The following is a 15,979-nucleotide window of genomic DNA, read 5'->3' as shown; positions in this document are numbered from 1 at the left end:
TACCACAGATGTATCAAGAAAATGGGGTCCCAGCAATGTAAAATCACTGAAGTACCCCTTCTTACGGATGTCCAAAAGGAAAAGAGGCTTATGTGGCGTAAGGATAAAGTGAAATGGACCTCTGAATAGTGGGAGTCAGCTATTTGGTCTGAGGAGTTGATGTTCAGGCTTGAAAGGGGTGCGTCTGGTGTTACCGCCATCAGAAAGACTGGAGAAATCTGTAAGAAAGATATAGAGTTGGAACTTTGAAGTTCGGTAATAGATCGTTGATGATGTGGGGTTGCTTTTACGCAAAGAGTTTGGGCCCGCTCGTCCTTTTTGAGAGGCATAATCGAACAAGATAAGTAAATCACGATGCTGTCAAATTATGCTATTTATTGGATCAAAAATCAAGGCTATATCTATAACAAAGACTTTATATACCAAGAAGATAATGCACCGATCCACACGGGCAATTATGCTAAGTGGTATAAGCAAAAAACCATGGTAACTGGATTTGACACATGGCCACTAAAAAGTCCAGATTTAAACCCTATTGAGCATATATGGGGATACACCAAACTTCGTGTGAATAAGCGCTCAATAGGTGTTACAATTATCCAAAAGTTGGAAGACATCGTTTGGAACGAATGGTCGAACATTGACACTGAATACCCGGAGGCATTAGTTTCTTCAATGCCCGCCTGATGCAAGGCTGTCATTGAAGCCAAAGGAGGCAACACTAGACATTAGTTTTTTTTTATTAAACTTTTATATGTTGTACTATACAACTTAAGGTATGTTATATAAATTTTTAAATGCAAGTTTCCACAGTAAGTTGACCACTAGAGAACATTTTATTAGGCATTTCCAAAATCAGAAAAATTTGGGCGAGTTTTAATTGTCGGTCACGGTATACAAATGAAAAAAAGTACTCATCGAAGGTGTGGGGGGATGGCCATCAAAGGAGCTGCTTTTTGGTTTGGTTGTGGAGGATACCAAGATGGACTCTTTGAAATTGTAAGCTCTTGCTTTTTATCTTCGCTGGAATTTGGATAAACAGGCGATCACAGCCATTTACAGCTTAAAACAAGCCGGGCACGCTTAAAGCCCAGGCGCGAGCCAATTAAAATGCGTCCCTGCTATTTACAGTGTAGCCACATCCATTTAGGGTCTGATCATACCTATCTACAATGTAATCCTGCAATGATGGTGGTCTTTTTCAAATCGATCCATTCGTTTCGAGTAATTATTAAAGTGGTTCAAAGTGATGTTATAAACTTAAAGTCAACTATAACCGGAGGAATACTTTGATCATACGAAGTTGATTGCGGAAACCAAAGATGTCATCGACTCGCTTGAAGACAGTGTAAAATATTACGTAAACTTTGAAAACCCGCCTTAAATTACGAAAATTACATTGTATGTAAATAACCAAGTTGATTACCAAAGTCAAACTGCTGCTTGGTTGGGGATATTCGACTAGCTTCTATTTGCATTATGTCGTACTCCTTGTGCTGTTGTCCTTCTTTATTATCATAGATCACCCGAACATCGGCCCTCAGGCGGTTGGGAGCAATGGAACATGAGCTTTCACCCCATTTGAGTCTTAAACCAGTATTTTGTACCAGCTTCTCCATCAATGGACCCCAGAACTTTACAATACAATCTTGCTCGTTCTTTTCAATGTTCTTGTCAAACATGTACTGATTGAAGGCCAAAAATTCGCAAATAAAGGCGTGAACATATAAAATAATAAAGGCATCGTCTTGACTCAACTTGGGTTTGTATTTATAAAGATACCCGTTCAAATAATCGCTAGCCTTTGGGAGATCGGTTTGAGCAATAATCTCTGCTTTAGACAATGTTGATTGGGCTTTGCGGTTGATATGACAAGGTTTGGTATCATTATATTTCTTGAGCGACCGTTTCAAGTTTTTCCACTGATCTGGAATGAACAAAGCAGATTGGGAATCTGGGAAGACGTACGACAAGTCCAAGATATTATTTAAGCCAAGTCTAACTTGTAAAGTCCGAGTTAGCACTGAGTCTTTCATTTAAGATATTAAATGGTGCTTTACTTACGTGATCATGGGTTTTAATTTATTATCCTCGTAGTATCTGTGGTATGAGGATATAGCTGCAGACTTGATGATTGCGCCCACAGATTTTTCGGATCCTTCGATGAACAGCCCATCTTCTTCTTGAATATACAGTGTGTAAATAAGTAAAGTATAAAAAATTCAAGTGTTAGATAATGATTTACCTTGGATAGTTGTGCTTGTGCTTGTGACTGATCCTGTGAAGTTTTACCTTTCTTATTTATTTGTTCCAAGAGATCTGCTTGGTAAATGTTATTGAAAACGAAGGACTCTTTTAAGGACCGTTTTAATGTCCCTTCTGCCCTTTGGTCTTGAGTCTAATAACAAACGATCAGTTATTTGCACAACCACAATTATCTGTTTCGTATACCTCTTGATCGCTAGTACAACCATTATTGGAACTCTACGCATTGTTGGGAGACAGAAACAATTTTGTTCGATTATTATGTGCCCTTACTGGAAACATAATAAAACGAAAATCGCAGAAGGAAATCTCTGCGCTAACGGGATTAAAGTTTCGTGAGTCAATGGTTTTTTAAGTTAGCCCTACAAGTAAAAGAAGATAATGTACACCTACGTCTTTTTGTAAATTTTTCTAAAGTCACGTTATACATCCTATTTTTTCCCGTATTTTGAGATCATCAATGGATCTCAAAATACGGCTTACTACTCTATATTCAGACCCACCGTAGTTGGTAATGTAAAAAAACAGGCTTACAATGCCTACAACGGGTAATGGAAAAATCTTCATTATATAGAGAAGTATATCCTTAGCCAAGGCATACTACTCTACATTCTGACCTACCGTGGTTGGTAATGTAAGATACAGGTTTACAATGCCTACAACGGGTAATGGGAAAATCTCCATTATGCAGAGAAGTCTAGCCGTAGTTGTGATAACAAAAAATGGGAGTATATCCTTTTAATTATAAAAAAAAAGGTGATATTTTATTTTTAGACTGCTAAAAAAAAGCGCCTATATACGTCAAGATGATTCAATTGTTTATTTAATTATGAAATCGTATAAACGGGTTCTATTTATACACTGATAAACAAGAACTGGATTATGTCAGGATCTATTTGATCATCCATATGTTTCAGCCTTTACATATAATATTTAAGTGAGTTTGTACATCCCACCCGAGCTTAAATACAAGCAATTCGGAACTTGTTAATTGTCAGTAACAGCACGTATCAATAGTGAAGCATGATATAGATGCCAATTGAAGTGATTTTTTTTTGTAGACTATGGTCGCATGATAATATAAATTTTCCTTGTTGGGATCTCCCAACACTGAGAGCGGGTTATGCAATATGGGATCACTTATAATGTTTAAGCCTTTACCTATGAAGGAAACATCTAGGCTCATATACCTGGGGTTTTTGGGGATGTTTCTATTATAGGTAAAGGCTGAAACATCATAATTGATTAAATAAACAATTGACTAAATCATTCTGATGCAATCCAGTTCGTATTTATCAGGTTATAAAAACCCACCCTTTTTTTTTCTTTGTCTTTTTTCTTCTCCCTTATAAAATCATTGAGTTAATCATCTTTACATACTTGGTTCCTTTCTTTTGTATAAAAGATAGTATATTACGAAAAGGTTATTTAATAATAATTCCTGTTATCAATGAAATGTTTTACTTAAAAAATGAAGGTATTCTCCACTTTTTGTGATATTACGGCGGAGGCTGGTCTTCGCCATATATGACGAAGACCCTCCTTGTTCCCGTTGTTAGCCCTTAGGGTATCAACGTGATGGGGGCGGTCCATTAAGTGGACCGCCAGTGGCACAAGGTCATGCGGTCTGCTAAAGTATTTTGAAATACTTTAAAAAATGGTGGCACTTGGCTCTGTAAGTCACATAATTTCAAAATATGTAAGGAAAAAACATGTGATTCTAAAATAAGATGTAGATGCAGAAGTTGTCCCTCTCAACAATGCATAGAGCCCCAAGTAGAAAAGGTAAATCCTTATCTAGTGCTTGGAGTCTTTACTCTTTACTTATTTAGGGTAGAGCTCTGAGACAACACCTGAAGGTCGAGAAGGGTGAGCGTGATGGAAAGACACCATATTTTCAAAGATATCACAGAATTATTCGGAGTAAGATACAATAGTCTTAACACATGATTATTACTCACTCTTTTTGCTTAGAGCTTTAACGTCGAAAAGGATGAAAGGGATTCGATTAAGTTGATACTGTTTGATACTTACAAGAAAGCCTCCAAGCAAGACAGGAGACTGGTAGATGTTCTCATTAATTTGTAAGATGCGTAAACATATAATATTCAGTGTGTTTTAATTTATATAACTTTAATTGTTTAGGCTGAATATGCTTCCTACTGAAAGTCTGTTGGAACATAAGGTGGAGGAGACTGAGTTGATAAATGGGTATTTACAACCTATTATATCCCCTCTTTTTCATAAGCCCGAAAAATCGCAGCTTTTTTTATGGTAAAATGAACTCTGAAACAATTTATTAGGCAGTATATTTAATTCTTAATTCATTTAAAAGGTTAAATACAAAGACTGATCTGAAAAGTTATGATAAGAGACCGGATGGTGGTTGTGTAATCATTAAAAAAAGACGAATCAGCCACTACACAGGTTTTGCGGAGGTCAAGGCTGAATACCAGAAGAATAATGCTAAGCAAACACACAATGATTTGTTAAGACTGGCCCTGTTTGCAATTAGTGGGTATGAAGAATGTAATGCTGAATGCATCTTAGTATTACAAGCCATAGGTAAAGTAACTAAACATCTTGCACCATGTTTTGAACTTATATATTTATGTCCCAAATCTAGGATTAAATATAACAGCGTACGGTTTCACTCAACATGCGAGCGGCGCCAGGGTCATGTTTGAGCTGATGAAAGTCCAATGCCCCGCTTCACTTCATGAACTGTCCGCGTTCTGTATTCAATTGAATAAGCTGAGAATCCTCCAGCAATTTTACGATGATTACTGTTCAGTCCAGAATTTCTCTCGAGACTATAACTTCCATGGACCCTTTTTTGCCGGTGACTATAGAATACCTGAAATAAACTTTCTGGTAACTATGGATAACAGAAAAAAAACTTAACAGACATTCTAAACTGCAAGCAACAATCGCAAAAGGAAATATCCTGCACATGTTGATCTGAATTTAGATAGAATCTTGAATACTCACCAACAAAAGCATGCGAAGCCGTCCGTTGACTTCTAATATGTTACCATTTTATACGTGAGAAATTCGAGAGATAAAACAACGAATTAAGAATAAAGAAATTTGACGAAGTAAAATTATCAAACTGCAAAAATAAACTAAAGTCTTTATTTTACAATAAATTGGGTTCTTTATATACATATTCAGGGCTGGCTGAATATCAATCATTAAAGTGAAACCTGTCAAATATACAATAGGCGTATTGTCAATTAAAGATCGAGCATCTCATGGTACCTTCGAGAATCTTGTTATTGACGAGCGATCATATCATTGGATTGTATTATCTGGAATACATGTATGGCTATTGTTTTCTATATATTGATGAGTAATCAATGCGTAGTAAATAGAGTGTAATAGCATGTATTTGATTTAAAGAGTAATGCAATAATGATTGATAGAAAGGTTATCAAATAAGAAAGAAAGAATTGATGATAGAGTTATATCTGTATATAAGCTCGATCAGAACAATACGTCACCCAAGCCCCCTATAATTCATACTTTATACCATGTCTGTTACTCACATATAATTTAAGTTATGCAGTTTTATTACTACCCTTAGTCCAATAAAAACAATGAGATCCTTCGGCAAATGGGGTTTTTAATAGTCTAATTACCCTCCTTGAATCACCAAAAACAAAAATTCAAGTTATGTTATTTTTGCAATAAAAGCGTATTGTATCCACCTAATGTCACATAACATTGTAGCAAAAAAATAACTCTTCTTAAAGATAATGATGTTAATGGGTCTCAATTCTGAAACCCATTAAGAGATGTAATGGTGTAGGGGGGGGGGGGAGGTAATACTTTCGATGTTCTTTATAAAAAATTAATGATATATATAGTGGCTCCACACCAAAAGTTCGCTTTCCAAAGAACTAAAATTCGTTTTTGTAAATTGCTGTTGTAAACTGCTGTTGTAAACTGCTGTTGTAAACTGCTGTTGTTTTTCTTTTCATAATTTATACATCAAGAATAATGGACCGATTCATACATTCCAGAGTATCACGAGTTTAATCGAGTTGAGAGACTATAGAGCTATATCTCTCCCTCCGTATTCTCTTGAACTCAATCCAATTGAAAATCTATGGTTGGTCATAAAGAATTCAATGGAACAAAGTGTTTTTCGAGAAACAGAAGATTCAAGAACTAGAATTAGTGAAGTTGGTGAAAGCATTAGCAGAAAGACCCCTAATATTGCTCAGCACTCTGTTAACAATTTCCAGACATACCTCAATAAAGAACCCCTCTAATATAAAAAATATTTATGTGTCTAACATTGAGTGATACAAAAGCGAGCGTTGACTAATGCAAGAGCGAATTTGGGCAGTTTACAAAAACGAACTTTGGGTGTGGATCCTCTGTACTTTACTGCTTGCTAAGAATTTCTGCTAGATTTCGGCCAATCATTTTTATTTTTATGAAAGTGACAATTATTTTTGTAAAAACGCCAATTTCCATAGGTTTAACTGTTTTATCTATGTAGATAGAGGCGCAAACTTCATCACATGGCACTATAAACCTGAAAAAAAAAGTGGCCTGATGCGAGGGTAAATAAGAGGGAATATAATTGCATATTTGCTTATTTTGAACGCAGGTGGATATTTGTTCAGTCATAAATAGAAGAGTTAAACCTTTGCCAAATGTTACTAGCTGATGGGACTCCTACCTAAAGAATCATCGCGGGTAAACTGAAGATTTGTTGTTATCCTGACAGGGTAATTGTTTTATCTACCGGGTATCAATCCGATTGTTGGTGATTCCTCCATCTTAAATAAAGACCACAAGGTGTCACCTTTTCACTCAATTTGTTGGCAACCGCAATTCCCCGTAGGGTGTATTTAGGGATGAATCCAGGGCATAATATTTTGACGTATCACAAACAATGCAATTTAGTTCTGATAAAATCAGAAACTAACCGCGACTATATATTCCGATAGCGAACAAGATAAGTCTTTAGTATAAACCTTGTTCACTACATCGGATGGGTAGTGACCAGTTAGAAAAATTGGTGTTCACATTTGCTGTCATAAGCAAAGCTGAGAACATGCTGATGTGATTATGGAGAATCCATATGTAATTATGACATCCGGCAATATAAGATTAAGAAAAAGAGAGAACTTGATGTGAGCTATCTGGCTTGTATGAGATAAATTAACACGGAATACATTACTCAGTCCCATTATAGTCTCACTGGAAACCTTTTTGCTTGGCACTAAGGCGTGCTTGAACGGGTTAAACGGATCCATCGTGCTACATTTCGCATAGCTATTCGACTTCACATTGTACAAGACCTGTGTGATGAGCTAAAAGTGACCGATTTTTTTCATGTATTCGAATCAAATGATGATAGGAAGCCTCAAAATACACTAGGTCTGTGGAACTTATGAAGGTAAATCTATATTCATCATAAATTGCGCATGGACAATAAGGATCCCCCTCCCATCACGCGGGAATTAAATAAAAAAAGAATATTTGTAGAATGGATCTGTGCAAATGTTACACAAGACCGTGTATTTGGAATAGAAGGAAAAGAAAGTCAAGTAGCACTTCTCGAAAACCTTATATTTTAAAATGGCAATTATTGTACACGATGACACATGTCTCTTTATCAATTGTTTGTTATTGGTTTATTAATGCACACTAACCAACAAAGTAGAAAATAAAAATAAGTGATAAAGAAAAAAAAATTAAATAAAAAAGTGTGCAAGTAAAAATAAGTGATATTAGTTAAAAGAATAAAAAGATTAATGAATGAAATGTTTTGATATGATATTTGTAAGTGAATTTAAGCAACACCCTTCTCGACCTCAAATTCGGTAACAGCCGAAGTGTGTATTTTCTTATCACGACCAATCGAATCTTCAGCAACATCGATAGCATCGTTCTTACCGTGACAGTAATAGAAAAGAGGAGTACAGACACCCATGGCAATAGCAATACCGGCATACATCCACATCAACTTGGGATTTTCAGCAACGGATACAAGAGCAAAACCAAGGATAGAACCGAAACAGTTCATGAACAAGAAAATGGCCATAACAAGAGACTTCATCTTCTCGGGGGCCTTCTTGTAGGCATATTCAAGACCAGTAATAGAAGCAAAGATTTCGGAGATACCAATCAAGATATAAGCAGGAACAATTAAAGCACCACTAACATCATTCTTCTCGGTACCACTGGGGTACTTATAGTAAGGACCAGTGTTATAAATTAAGGCTTGAATACCAGCGGCGTAGGCCATTGCAAGTGCAGCAAAGAAGAAACCCCAGGTAATACGCATAATGGGTCTGAAGTGGATACCAATCTTACGGAAACCGGGGTATACGAAACGATCCATGATGGGGATAAAGAGAACCAAAGATAAGGGATTGATGTTTTGCATAATATCATTGGGGACACTACCGGTGTGCATAGTGGCAGCCATGGAGACCATGTTACTAGTCATTTGAGAATAACAAAGCCAGTAGATGGGGTACCAACAGAACACAACACAAGCCTTGAAAGTACGACGGAGTTCATCAACGAAGACATCATCCCAAGTAGCAGTGGCTGCAATCTCGGCAGGTAAATTAGATGGTTTAGTACCTTCAAGAGTGTACTTAAATGAAAGACGAATAACCTTGGCTGCCTCAACAAAGATAGATCCACGAGGAGGATTGATAACATAAATCTTTTTACCGGCTAAAACGACCAAGATGGCAGGGATGAAAATACAAGTGGGAATAAGGAAAGCAGCCCAAAAACCAACTTGTTGTTCAACGACGATAGTGACAATAGCAGCAAGAGAACCACAATTGATACTCCAGTAAAACATGTTGAAAAGCTTTTGATAGGTGGCTTGAGGAGAGACAATGACACGATAAGATTTATCGGCAACTTCACCTTTAACGTGGTCACCTTCATCAGCAGCATACTTTGAAGAGATCTTGGGTGTGATGGTTTTGACATAGGGTCTAGTGACTTGGTATTGTTCAGCGACAAGTGGGGAGACATTGGCTTTAATACCACCAGCGGCAATACCGATAATGATAATGGCAACAATAAAACCGGGGAAAGTAGCACCTGCTTCAATAGCACTAGGAATAGAAGTCAAGGTCAAGACGAGCAAACCAAAGAAGTAGATACCAGAGAAAACAAGAATAGTCTTGTATTTACCCAAGTATTGATCAGCAACAATGGCACCAATAATAGGAGTGACATAACACCAGAACTGAAAGAAAGTGTTTAAAGCAGTTGCAGTTTTTTGACCTCGGTTCATTGCACCAGGCAAATCAGCGGGATCTAATGACAAGAATGACAAGAATCGTTAGATGTTTGATAAGAACTTTTTTATATCATGTACTTACAGCTTTCGGGAACAGGATTTTGGATGAAATTTTGGAAAGGACCAGTTAAACCATAGAAGGTAAATCTCTCACAAAATTCAAGAAGAATAACCAAGTAGGCAGCTTTAGGAATATCGTCACCGACTTCCTTTAAATTGATCCAGTCTTCTTCTGTAGGTTCGATACGAATATCTCCATCCTCTGAGACATCATAGTGCTCTTGGTTAAGAACACTAAGGTCTGTTTTTGTATCTTTTTCGTCCATAGTTAAGAATACTATAAAAAAAAAGAAGAGGGGACAAGATCAAAAAGTATAACTGCCTTTTATATTACATGCTATCGGAATGTAATTTTGAATTTGTAGGTACACAGAAACTCGTTATTGTCAAACCACTTTTTATTTTTTTTATTCCACGCATTCCATTGACCACCTCAGAATTTCCTCAATCGCTTTTTTGTCTGTGAGCGTGGTAAAGATAGAGTGATCACCCTGGGAAAATTGAGTAGGAAAACTGACGTCTGGCTTTATTTCTCTCTTCGAAATGGATCAATAAATTAACACTCATCAATAGTTGCATCCTTCAATTGTATATAAAAAAAGCTACATATGCTTTGCATAAAATATGGCTGAGACGTTACATATTAGCCAATGAAAAAATAAAAAGTAAGGGATCTCTAATTCTGAGTGCCGCGTTTGTGTAACCAGTGATTTGACAAATTCGTCTACGTAAAATAATCGAAATTTTGGTTTGACGATACACAAGCATCCAGTTCCAATAGTAAGATGAGAAAACCAAATCTCAGAAGTCGATTTAATATTTCACTTTAGGAAAGAATACTTTAAACAGGTAATAAAGGGTACATTGCTACATGTGATATTTCTTAATTTGAAAAGAAATAAAAAACACTGGTACACCCTGTGAACTATTAAAGTCATTAATCTGTTAAAACTGAGCACAAGACTAAATATTTTATGATTTGCTTCTTTTTGTAATTTATTAAATGAGAGATTCTGCGCTTTTATCAAAGAGCGTTATCGCAGACACAAGACTGGCTATCAGTACCACAGCGAAATCTTCTCGCATTTCTTTCCTAGTTTAGACCTCCGCATTTCATTTCTATATCCACTGTAGTCTTTGTTTAACAATTTGATCCCACTCCAAATATAAAACAAGTACCATCGTAAGCAAATCGTCTGGACACCAGACAAAAATGTTCATGTCGATTTTTTTTAAAAAAGCTAGCCATACAGCGTATTCATTTTACATTTGACTTGCCGATCTTTTATAGCGAATCACAAGAAATGAGGCAAAGCTCCAAGTTAATATATCTTGTTCTTATGATCTCCACTTTCAATCAGCATCGAATAATGGTCCATTCTTACAACAATATTTTGTGGTGTGCATTCAAATAAAGACATACTTGAATATTTTTTTCTTTGGGTTTATAGAAGACAGTCGGATCAAATCAGACAATTTTAGATTACAATAGGGGGTTTCAGAATCAAAAACCTTATATTTTGCAAAAATATTTCTGGGTTATGATTGGTTAATGATTCTTTCTAAGTTTTTGCAACAAAAGAGTTGCAAAAACATTTTGCAAAAATAAAATAGTCTAAATTAGACTAAAAACTTAGAATTCAATGGCAGAATATTTTATGATGCATCGACATATTTAACTAATCTATATACCTTTATTGAAACTTAACATAGTAAACGATACAAAGTTTTACAATTTATTTTTTATTTCATTGAAGGGAGGGGGGGACTCAGAAAGTGATGAATATAATTGGCTTATGGAGTTACACTAACATTTTTGCAAACTTAAATTTTTTTGATTCTGAAACCCCCTAATGGAAATCACGGAACAGGGACATATGTTAACAATTAAGGCATGTACTTAAACAGCCGATAATATTTTTCCCAAATCAAAGTAGCTTTTATGATTTCAAAGAAAAAAATGGGTATGTGGGGTCCAATTAGACAGTAGGCTTAACCTCTGCTTCATATTCGGCAGCCGTTTCGGTTTCATTATTTCTAGCAATTGCGTCTTCTAATACATCAATCTGATCGTTCTTTCCGTGACAATAGTAGAATAATGGCGCACAAATTCCCATGGCCACAGCAATACCTGTGTACATCCATAAAAGCTTGGGATCCACTGCCACTGAGACCAGGGCAAAGCCAAGAATGGAACCAAAACAGCTGGTTAATAGGAAAGTTGCCATGACAAGAGACTTCATCTTCTCGGGCGCCTTTCTAAAAGCATATTCTAGACCCGTGATAGAAGCGAAAATTTCTGATATTGCTACTAAAACATATGCAGGAACAATCAATCCTGCAGAAACATCGTTCTGACCATTGCCGGTAGGATGGTCGTAGTAGGGACCCTTACTGTAAATATAGGCCTGAATACCAGCGGCGTAGGCCATAGAAAAGGATGCAAAGGCGAATCCACATGTGATGCGCGCCATGGGCCCGAAATGAAACCCAAAACGACGAAGACCAGGATAGAAGAAGCGGTCCATCAAAGGAATTAAAACCACAAGTGTCAAAGGATTGATATTTTGCATAATGTCATTTGGGACATTGCCTGTTTTCATTGTGGCAGTCATTGAAACCATATTGTTGGTCATTTGTGAGTAGCAAAGCCAGTAAATAGGAAACCAACAAAATACAATGCACGCTTTGAAAGTTCGACGAAGTTCATCCACAAAAACATCATCCCATGTAGCCTTTTGAGCTTCTTCAGGATGATCTACACGCATTACTGATGGTTTACAACCTTCGAGGCCATATTTAAAAGAAAGCCGAATGACTTTACCAGCTTCAATAAAAATAGAGCCACGAGGAGGATTGCGAACATAATATTTTTTACCGGCCAATACAAGTAGAATACCAGGTATGAATACAAGCGTGGGTAACAGAAAAGCTGGCCAGAAACCACAGTTTTTTTCCAGAATGACGGTAGTGATAGCGGCAAGAGAACCAACATTTATACCCCAATAAAACATGTTGAATAGCTTTTGATATGTGGCTTGAGGTGTCACAATAACCCGTTCTTCTGTGTCAAGGTGGTTGTGGGTAGGAAGGTCACCTTCATTGGCTGAGAATTTTGAGGAAATTTTGCGTGGAAGTAATTTGATAAAGGGCTTGGTGTTTTGATATTGTTCGGCGACAAGAGGTGAAACATTAGCCTTGATTCCACCCGTGGCAAAACCAATAATAATGATTGCAACAATAAATCCAGGAAAGGTAGCACCTGATGCGATTGCAGCGGGTATGGATGTCAATGTCAGAATAACCAACCCAACAAAATATATGCAAGCGAATACTAGAATTGTCTTGTATTTACCCCAATATTGATCTGCAATAATAGCTCCGATGATGGGCGTAATGTAACACCAAAACTGGAAGAACGTCGTTAAAGCCGTGGCTGCCTGCTGACCTTTGCCCATCGCCCCAGGTAAATCTGCTGGGTCTGATAAAATAGGTGATGTTTTTTTAAAAAAAAAAGGATTGTGGCGAAGTTTCGTGTTACTTACAACTTGGCGGATTAGGGTTTTGTATGTAGTTCTGGAATGGTCCAGTCAAGCCATAATAAGTAAATCTTTCACAAAATTCAACCAAAATTACAAGATAGGCAGCCTTGGGAATATCATCCGAAACTTCTCTCAAGTTGCACCAGTCTTCTTTGGTGGGCTCTACAACTCTTGCGAGCTCATAATCCTGCTGCTGCTCAATTTCCTGTACTGTAGTATATTGGTCTTTTTCTTGTACATCAGCAAATTGATCGTTTTCTTGTACATCAGCATATTGGCCGTTTTCTTGGGTTTTCATGAAAAAAATTTAATTAAACAGATTAGGTGAAAGAAGGAGAAAATGACTCGTCCCAGTGTAAGTTATATATATATATCAAGAGTAAGGGATGTTTCGGAAGCAAAAGGAAATTTTAGTTGAATTGCTTATAAAATTCCGCCACTCCACTATGCACCTTGACGAGTTTTCGGTCAAAATTCAATACCCGCATTGAATCCAAACTGACACTTCTCGATAATGCCACATAAGCTTGTCCATCTTCGAATGTTTTAGCCAAATCCACCTGCATCCAATCAATGGTTTGTCCTTGACTTTTGTGAATTGAAATCGCCCAAGCCAACATAAGTGGGATTTGGGTTCGACAAGCCTTATATTTACCACCAACTTCTACTCGCCAGTCTTCATTATCTAACACTTTTGTTTCACCGTTGGCGAACTTAACAACGGGCAGTTCCCGTCCGTTTTCCTTATTTTTACCGAAGCTTGTAACTATTCCAACGGATCCGTTCACAAGCGTTGGGGTGAGATTTTTTATAAGCATGACCTGGCACCCCACTTTTAATGTAAGCTTTTTGGGCGCCATGCAACTAATCAAATATACATCCTTCCCCGAATCCTCCGCAATAAACACACGTTCTTGACCATTTAATTGCTGGAGTTTGTATGTGTTTGACCTATCGACTTCTTTCCTCAATGGGTAACTAAAACATAATTAGAAATTAACTCGTATTAAAAAAACTAGCTATGTAACTTACAGCTCAGTAGGTTCAATGTTAGTGTCATTATTTAATGGTCTCGATAATTTTTTGAAAATGGCCTCAGTCTCTGGGCTAACAATTCCAACTCTAATTTCATTTAACATAGCAGCGAGTCCTTAAAAGATAATTTAGCACAATGGTCCAAGTAACCACAAAAAAAAAATAGACCTTGAACTAACCTTGATCTGTTTGGCGGAAAGGGGTTTTTAAAATGAACGTCTTATCAATTGCGTTGTCCCAACAATTTGCTTCAAACGCAAGACCATGTTCTGCATTGACTGGTGGTAACTGATAGAAATCACCACAAAATATAACCTAAGAATGAAAAGTATTGGTATCTTCTGTCATTTTGTTATTTTCCCTGAACGACAATACCTGTATACCTCCAAATGGATTACTATTAGATCTCACACCTCTTAAAACACAATCAATCAAATCAAGAGTTTGCGCGCTAATCATTGAAATTTCATCGATAATTAAAACCTTGGTTTTTCTTAAAAGATTAGCTTTGGAACGTTTGCGTAATATACTGCTGATATATAATCCAGGGTTTCGGTCACCCAATCCAATTGATGCAAAGCTTTGAAAAATATATCGGTTTAGCTTCTTAGATGGATTTACAAATATTAAAATAATATACCTATAGATCGTAGATCCATCAATGTTGACAGCGGCGATACCGGTCGATGCCGTCACTCCAATTTCGTCTTTAGATAATATTGTTTGAAGCGTGTTGACGATGGCTATATATGTAGTTTGTTAGTCTCTGTTTTCTCTCCCGAAATAAAAAACTTACATCGTAAGAGAACAGATTTACCAGTTCCTGAATATAAAAAAAAAAATTAATCAAGAATCTTCTCTTATGTCCATTCAATATTACCTGCTGAACCAGAAAAAAATACGTTTTTCTGTTCTTTGATTACAAAATCATGAATTTGTTTTTGATCTGTGCTCAGCTTTTTATAAAGCTCGTTACTTTTCCATGCTGGTTGGCGTGGAGCAATCGATGTAGCCTGTCCAATTTTTGGTAAGACTCTTTTGACCCGTGGTTGACTCGGGGCTTTGTTTTCATTCGCAAGCGAGTCTTGTGCAGTTTGTGCAGGTTGTGCAGGTTGTGGCACGAGTGATTGTGTAATTGCTTGAGGTGGTGTCGCAGTTAGTTGTGGGGGTTCCACTTGCTTTACAGGAAATAACTCTTTTTTATGCTTTTGAAGCGTTGAAAGATCCGTTATCAATGGTGGCTGCGATGGTCGAATAATTGCAAAAAGAGGGTTTGCTTTAGATTGTGGCGCCTGTTGAGTAATTGCAGGAGGGTGTATAGCAGGACATGCAGTTTGGGGTTGTCCTATTTTCGGTAGGGTTCTCCTCTGGCGTTTGACTTCCGGACGATGAGCTATTGCAGAAGGTGATTCTGCAGTCGTGGGACGAGGCTCTGCATGTGTGATTTCAAGTTCTTCCGGGTGTGTTCTTTTCGTGCTCACAAAAACTTTGTTTTTGTAGGCTTGGATGGCTGGAATTGGTGGTCCATGCACTAGCATCCAACCTTTAAGGCGTGAATCAGGATCATACACAGTACCGGTACACTGAGGGATATTCTCCCACTCTGATCCTTGGATTGTATGTTTTTGTGACATTCTTGCAATAAAAAAAGAGTCGACAATCTAATGGGTGTGATGGAGGACTGTCTTTTCATTTTTGTGTCTGAAATTTAGGAAACATCTCGTACACCCAAAATTATACTGAACAGTGTTACACCACCTTTTTCTTCTTCTGTTGGTCCTTTTGA

General features: G+C 37.1%; 4 protein-coding genes across 4 annotated transcripts; 1 reads left to right on the top strand and 3 right to left on the bottom strand.

Annotated features, from left to right (window-relative positions):
- Positions 1 to 842: 842 nt before the first annotated feature.
- On the bottom strand, positions 843 to 3,005 carry EV154DRAFT_574709 (uncharacterized protein). The gene is given in 6 exon segments (XM_051606435.1): positions 843 to 1,379; positions 1,399 to 1,998; positions 2,065 to 2,182; positions 2,293 to 2,398; positions 2,749 to 2,826; positions 2,887 to 3,005. 6 exon segments carry the CDS (start codon positions 2,947 to 2,949, stop codon positions 1,271 to 1,273), a joined length of 1,074 nt encoding a protein of 357 aa, XP_051453477.1. The 5' UTR covers positions 2,950 to 3,005; the 3' UTR covers positions 843 to 1,270.
- A 914-nt stretch (positions 3,006 to 3,919) lies between these two features.
- EV154DRAFT_28442 (uncharacterized protein) lies at positions 3,920 to 5,261 on the top strand. Its single transcript, XM_051594771.1, has 7 exons — positions 3,920 to 3,940; positions 4,008 to 4,188; positions 4,240 to 4,349; positions 4,411 to 4,539; positions 4,601 to 4,830; positions 4,892 to 5,139; positions 5,205 to 5,261. The coding sequence occupies exons 2-7, from the start codon at positions 4,144 to 4,146 to the stop codon at positions 5,223 to 5,225; spliced, it is 783 nt and encodes a 260-aa protein (XP_051453476.1). The 5' UTR covers positions 3,920 to 3,940; positions 4,008 to 4,143; the 3' UTR covers positions 5,226 to 5,261.
- A 2,737-nt stretch (positions 5,262 to 7,998) lies between these two features.
- EV154DRAFT_605894 (POT family-domain-containing protein) lies at positions 7,999 to 9,882 on the bottom strand (the record flags this gene model as incomplete). Its single annotated transcript, XM_051607500.1, has 2 exons — positions 7,999 to 9,573; positions 9,639 to 9,882. 2 exons carry the CDS (start codon positions 9,880 to 9,882, stop codon positions 8,078 to 8,080), a joined length of 1,740 nt encoding a protein of 579 aa, XP_051453475.1. The 3' UTR covers positions 7,999 to 8,077.
- A 1,713-nt stretch (positions 9,883 to 11,595) lies between these two features.
- On the bottom strand, positions 11,596 to 13,456 carry EV154DRAFT_428059 (POT family-domain-containing protein; the record flags this gene model as incomplete). The annotated part of the gene is made up of 3 exons (XM_051596394.1): positions 11,596 to 12,677; positions 12,714 to 13,097; positions 13,162 to 13,456. The coding sequence occupies 3 exons, from the start codon at positions 13,454 to 13,456 to the stop codon at positions 11,596 to 11,598; spliced, it is 1,761 nt and encodes a 586-aa protein (XP_051453474.1).
- Between the last annotated feature and the right edge of the window lie 2,523 nt (positions 13,457 to 15,979).

The sequence above is a fragment of the Mucor mucedo genome, assembly GCF_025094135.1.
Source record: "Mucor mucedo strain NRRL 3635 chromosome Unknown EV154scaffold_115, whole genome shotgun sequence".
NCBI lineage: Eukaryota > Fungi > Mucoromycota > Mucoromycetes > Mucorales > Mucoraceae > Mucor > Mucor mucedo.
The sequence above is the reverse complement of the archived record's forward strand: the minus strand, read 5'-3'. Positions and strand labels throughout refer to the sequence as shown.

Excerpts from the sequence above, each read along its gene's own strand:
- EV154DRAFT_574709 (XM_051606435.1), bottom strand. The coding sequence starts at position 2,949 with ATGGAGATTTTCCCATTACCCGTTGTAGGCATTGTAAACCTGTATCTT. Across the intron at positions 2,827-2,886 it reads ATCTTACATTACCAACCACG|ATTTTTCCATTACCCGTTGT; the intron begins GTAGGTCAGAAT and ends TATATAATGAAG. Across the intron at positions 2,183-2,292 it reads GGAACAAATAAATAAGAAAG|AAGAAGATGGGCTGTTCATC; the intron begins GTAAAACTTCAC and ends TGTATATTCAAG.
- EV154DRAFT_28442 (XM_051594771.1), top strand. The coding sequence starts at position 4,144 with ATGGAAAGACACCATATTTTCAAAGATATCACAGAATTATTCGGA. Across the intron at positions 4,350-4,410 it reads GTAGATGTTCTCATTAATTT|GCTGAATATGCTTCCTACTG; the intron begins GTAAGATGCGTA and ends TTAATTGTTTAG. Across the intron at positions 4,831-4,891 it reads CTTAGTATTACAAGCCATAG|GATTAAATATAACAGCGTAC; the intron begins GTAAAGTAACTA and ends TCCCAAATCTAG.